At 42.6% G+C, this 5,957-nt stretch overlaps 1 protein-coding gene across 2 annotated transcripts; it reads right to left on the reverse strand.

Moving 5' to 3' along the window:
* Positions 1-4,106: 4,106 nt before the first annotated feature.
* On the reverse strand, positions 4,107-5,745 carry MED7 (mediator complex subunit 7). 2 transcript variants are annotated; one of them, XM_075056625.1, is made up of 2 exons: positions 5,694-5,745; positions 4,107-5,083 (listed from the first exon to the last, which is right to left on the reverse strand). In XM_075056625.1, the coding sequence occupies exon 2, from the start codon at positions 5,062-5,064 to the stop codon at positions 4,372-4,374; it is 693 nt and encodes a 230-aa protein (XP_074912726.1). In that variant the 5' UTR covers positions 5,065-5,083; positions 5,694-5,745; the 3' UTR covers positions 4,107-4,371. The 2 variants fall into 2 exon arrangements, with proteins under 2 accessions (XP_074912726.1, XP_074912725.1); XM_075056624.1 differs by having other exon boundaries at positions 5,635-5,744.
* Positions 5,746-5,957: the final 212 nt, after the last annotated feature.

Consider the following 5,957-nt stretch of genomic DNA (forward strand, 5'->3'; position numbering starts at 1 on the left):
CCCCACACCTGTTTTTGCCGTAGTAGACAGAATTTGGATAAGAGATTACAAAGGATATATAACAGACTGTGGTAAACGGAAAGGACTTGGCAAAATAACAGATTCCTAGGAAGAACTCAAGCTTTTAATCGTAAGTTTCTGGTTCAAATACTTGGAAGCAACTCAGAACATCTTTAGGCAAATGCCATTTTCTTTGTAGGCTATAATTTGGTAGTGTTGGAAAGCTGTCCTACTGTTACCCAGTTATAGACTAATAGAGTTGCAGTGTTTTTTCATCTTGACTCTTAAAAATTTTGTATGCATCTGGGATTTTGCAATATAAAGTAAAACATATAGAATACAGAGGTCACTTTAAAAGTAGTGTGGAAACCATGCCATCCCAGGCTCAAGGCTCACTTTGACAAAATGTTGCTGAAATACAGCTTTGGAGAAATGGTGTTCCCTGGCCACCCTCCCTGTCCCTGGATTACCCAACTCTTCTTGAGGACATCTTGTCTTTTTATATCGTTTGGACTAGAACTGCAGCTGTGATCAAGTGTATTTGATCTAGGACCAACAAATGTTCTTTGCTGAAGCAACTAATCTACCTCACACTGTTTTACATAGACAAAATTAAGTTCTAAGGAGTTACTTTTTATCAATAACTGAAAGAGCAGAAATGCTTCCAAAAACATGCCCCAAAACATCCATTAGGCTAGAATCAGAACCAACAGAGCTGTCTCACACTACCTTACGTGAGAGCAGAGTCACCAAAGTGACAGTTTCTTTAAGTGAAAAGGAGGAAAAACAAGGGATTAAAGTAGCCTAAAGACAGACAAACACTAGTAACATACTCTTAGGAGAGAAATGAGAGAAAGAGGGATAAAGGGGGATTTTTACACGCAGTTGCTAGAAGCAGAACTCTAAGAAAATGCTGTTTCTTTGCTCCTCGTATTTCTGGGAAAACAGGAAACTGCAGATAGCTGCTATAGGAACATTTCTTATCATTAACAGCAGGATCCTGAAACCGCTCTGCACAAATGGAAAAGGCAGGGCCACCTGGCTCTGGCACAAGGCGGATGACCACATTCACCACAGCTGTGCCACAACAGCGCATGGCACCGGCTGATGAACTCCTCTGGGTGGTTCAGCGTGTGACAAACCACCAGCAGACCAGGACACATCCCTTCTGCCAGTTACCTGCAATAACGTGCAGTGTGAGTGAATCTACATGGATTCCTCCTCTGCATGGGCCATGTCTGAGCTCTGAAATAAATACATAGGGTAAGAAAATAAGGAAACTGTTATCCCAGAGCTCTGCCTGAGCCCATTCTACTCACTTCACCCAGGTTGCTTCATTCATACGATAGCCTACAGTAATTCAGGTGCTGTCTGCTGGCTGCATCCCCAGGAAAGCTGTTCTGGTCACATAGTGAGAGAACGTGAGAGCTACGGGGCAACAGTTAACCCACTTGCTTTAGTTTTCATCTCAAAGACAGACCCTAAGGAATGCCTTGATATAATTTCTGAGTTTCTACATGCCTGTTTCCCAAGTTCCTGGTTTTTATTTGTGCAAGAAACGAGCACCATTTCTGTACAAAAGGTGCCAACATCACCTTTTTCATGCAGCCCTTAAAGTGGCTGCATGTTTCTTCTTGACCCAGAGCATACAGTCAGAACACACTTTGTGAAAATAAAACCAAACCATTAAATATTGAAATAAGATTAAAGCATTGCTGGAAATATCTCTTCCTTGTACTATTTTAAAACTATATCATTAAATAGCTTTTCTTCTTTTCCCCCTAGACGACCAGAACTACAAACTTTGCCCTTTTGTCCACTGGTGACACACTTGGCTCCTCTGTATCAAGAAACTTTTGGAACTTTTTGAGTAACTGTACTTCTGTTATCCCTGTGCTTGTTCAGATAGTGTAACAGAAGGGCTGGGCTTTTATCTCTTCCCCCCCCCCCCCCCCCCCTTTTTTTTTTATTAGGAAAACATCCAACAAAATGCTGCTTAATATCTGATGTTAACTTTATCTCATCAAATTTCATAAGGCATATATAATCCAACACATATTGTATACATTAACATTTCAGGGGTAGAATACTTCAAATGTCATTACATCCAAAAATAAAATCAGGACTTGCTGAGATAAGAAAAGATCTCATCATTAGAAACAGGTTAACACACTAGAGAAGACAACATTTATAATCAAATTTGCTCGTCAGTGAGTCACATCATCCTACGAAATGTGAAATGCCCATTCCCCTAGACTAACAGGCGTATGCCACCCACTGCCTTCACTGCAGCTACAGTCCATTGTTTTTCCCAAAAGCAAAGCTGTAACAGAAAAAGGGAAAACTATCACTGCTTTGACCTGACAACGGAGGAAAAAGTCAATGTTTTGGCTGAAAAAAGCCCAGGAAGCCTCCCACAGCTTTCTAAGGGTTTGCTTTAAACATAGAAAAAAAAAAAAATAGAACAAATTATTTGTGAAACTTTTGGGAAAGTGAAAGCAGCCTTCATTACTTTTTAAATGACGATCCCTGTTTACCTCAACGGTTTCACAAAATGTTCATTGCAATTGTTAGATGCTGCCAGGACCCAGTATATTAACTATGCAGTATTTTGAAACTATAGTACCCAGGCCTATGACTTTATTAAAAGCATAAAAATTAGACAAAAAAAAAAAATCAACAAAAAACCATTGAGCATCTATGACAGTTCTTTTTTGAATGGCAAAGTTAAAACGTCCTTGACAAACCGTAGTTCCACAGTGCACAACCTCTCTTATCCAAGAGGCACTAAATGTTTCTTCATATCTTCCACATGAAACAACATTTGCAAAATAGATACCAAATTAATTCTGCTCACTTGCAACTATTTTAGTTACCTACAAGCAATATAATTTAGATCTAGTCCGGGGAGAAGGAAGGAAACAGTGGTGGTTGAATAAAGGACAAAAGCGTTAACTTTGTAAAATTATTTACACACTTCTAAAAAAAAAAAGTTTCTTCTTTTCTCCTTCTTTATTGTTACTTATGTCACTTAAAAAAGCAGATGATGTCCTCCAATGAGTCAAACTCACTTCAGTTCATCTTTATCTGCACTGAGCTCAATCCCCACCACCCAACAGCTAAATACTTTTGCCTGCCCCTTTAAGCAACATTTCTGAAAACAGAATTATCAAGTGACACAGAGATACAGCTTGTTAAATCACAGTTAAAAAAACAGAGTTAGTGCAAGTTCCCTCACTCATAAGGTTTACTTGTTTTTTAGCTGCTCCGCATACTTTGGAAAACATATGTACTACGGTGTTACATGGCAAAAAGATGGAAGTAGGATTTCCCTGACAGGAGGGGCAAAGAAGCCACTTCTTCACTATCAAATCACTCTTTTCCTCTTGCTATGGGGGACTGAACCAACTCAAATGTTCTTTAAACATGATTGATAGGGCTTCCACTTGATGGAATACTGGCAGGTTCTTTCAAACTTAGAAGTTCTCAATTAGTATAAAGGCTAATTATCCAATCAGACTCTCCTTCCTGAGAAAAATGCTCAGCTGGGCACAGAACCAACCTAAAAGGCAAATACAAACCATCTGCACTGCAAAATGATTCAATTCATGCATGTATATTAACTATGCAGGAAATATAAGTTAGTCTAAGCATCTGTGTTAAAAAAAAAAAGAAAAGAAAAAAGTAGGCATTTTTGTAAGGTCAAGACTGGTTATGATTTACATCTAAGGAAATTAAAATCCAATTAGTTTTAATTTATTTAGTTGTTGAGAATCCTGGCAGCATATCTCTGTAAGGCAAATTACACTGTATTAAATCTGTGATAAAGGATTTTTTAGGTTCTCTTTAGTACAGTTTTATTATTACAAAACTAGAAAAGAATGTATTTTGCAGACTTTACACTAGTTTTATTTTTACTATCGAGTTACACATTCCTGAAAGGACCCACTGAAATTGTAAACAACTAGCACTTATTTGAAATGGAGGAACTGTCAGCTACAATTCCTCTCAGTCAGATTCCTTGCTTCCACACTATAAAGCAATTTAAAACAAAACGAAACAAAAACAAAGCATACCCGAAAAAAGCAGAAAGTGACAAACAAAAGTACAACAGAAAAAACTAACTTTAATCTGTGGCTACCACCTCACACGATACATTTAACAAAAAGTATGCTCTTTTGTTTCTACCAATAAACACACAGCTCACAAAATATTAAACATTTTCATCTGCCTAGTCACTCACAACCTCCAACAGGTGTACAATAAATGCTTTGTGTGCCTGTACTACAGCAAAACAAAATACAACGTATACCCTCAGAATTCATTCTGCCTCTCACTATGGTGAGCTAAAAAAAAAAAAAAGTGGTTTCTTCATGTCATTTCATCAATAATGCTACACATTGCTGCATCTTTATCTAAAACCTGGTCTCTCTTGCCACCAGAACGCTCTCTCTGCTTTTCGCTCTGTCCAATACAGTTGCTGCCATCATCAGCATCCATTGCTTCTGTTTTCACTCTCAGTCCTCCCTCTGAATGAGGCAGATCATCAGGCAAGGAAGCCAGGCAGTTCTGAATCATCTCCACAACTCGCTCTAAGTGCTTCTGAAATCTCTCTGCTGTTTCCAAACGCTGACGTTTCTGCACCTCCATCATGACTCTCAGTGTCTCCCTAGCTTGGTGAGGGCGATATTCATTTATAAGATGATGGACATGAACAAAAAGCAGTTTCAAGTCTTCCAGTTTCTCCTCTCGCTTTATACTCCCTGGACTCCTTATCAAGATATCCAAGAGGTCCAAAAAGTTGACCAGGATAGACATATTAAGTTTTCTTAATTCTTTCTTGTGATCAAACTGCATAGGATGTAGCCGTTCAATACCCTGGCTCTCCAATGGTCGAATAATCAGATCATCACATTGAAACTGATTACCAAACATCATATAACTGTCTTTCACAGGTGGAGGTGGCTTTGGAGCCAAGCCTTTCCGGATATTTTCATCAGTATATTCTTTTATATATTGCATTGGAGGCGGAGGAAGGGCACTCACTTGCTGAGGTTCACCCATTTTTGCCAGGCAAAAATACCTAGGGAATGTCCCAAGAAAGATATGTTAAACAATTTGCATGACAACCTTATCGTATAAATAGAAACAAGGGCAATATAAGAGAGCTGGCTGTGAGAAGATGAGCCAGAAGAAAGCCATCTCAATGTGTAGAATACAGGAAACTCCCGAATGAATCCACGTTAGCTTTCCACTGAGCTATACTTTTAGCAGGATTAGCTTCACTAGAAGCACATAAAGCATTCACATCTCGAACCACCCAAGACCAGCCTGTGAACAGAGCAGCCACAAGAAGGGAGGGGAGACGCCTTGCCTAGCTGAAACCTGACCCGCTACCACCACCCCTGCGAGAGAAGAAACCGCGCAGCCCGGCGGCGGGCAAGCGCCGCCCTCAGGGGAGGACGCGGCCCCGCGCCCCGGCTCCACAGCCGCCGCCGCCGCCCTGCCCCGGGCCAGGCCGGGCCGGGCTCTGGGAAGGCCCGAGCCGCGCCGCGGGGTTCTCCAGGCCACTGCTGAAGCGAGAAAAGCCGGGATCGCGCTACGGCGAGACCCCATCGGCGACTGACCACGTACCCGGCGAAGGGGACAGCCCCGCCGGGATCCCGCGATCCGGGGGAGCCGCCGATCCTCACCTCCCCGCCGAGCTCCCCTCAGCGCAACCGCCGGGCGCCCCGCTTCCGGCCAGCCCCCGGCTTCCCTTCCTCTCTATTGGCTCGCCGTCGGCGGGGCGGCACGCTCTGATTGGCCCTCCCGAACACCGGTCAGAAGCTCGCTCCACTCACCGCAGAGGGTTCCCTCGGGAGGCGGTGCCGAGCACCGGGCCGGGGCGGAGGGAGGAGGGCGGAGGGCGTGCAATGGCGGCGGCCGCAAGGCGCTGCCGCCCGGGCACGGGCTGC

Source organism: Buteo buteo, chromosome 24, assembly GCF_964188355.1.
Source record: "Buteo buteo chromosome 24, bButBut1.hap1.1, whole genome shotgun sequence".
NCBI lineage: Eukaryota > Metazoa > Chordata > Aves > Accipitriformes > Accipitridae > Buteo > Buteo buteo.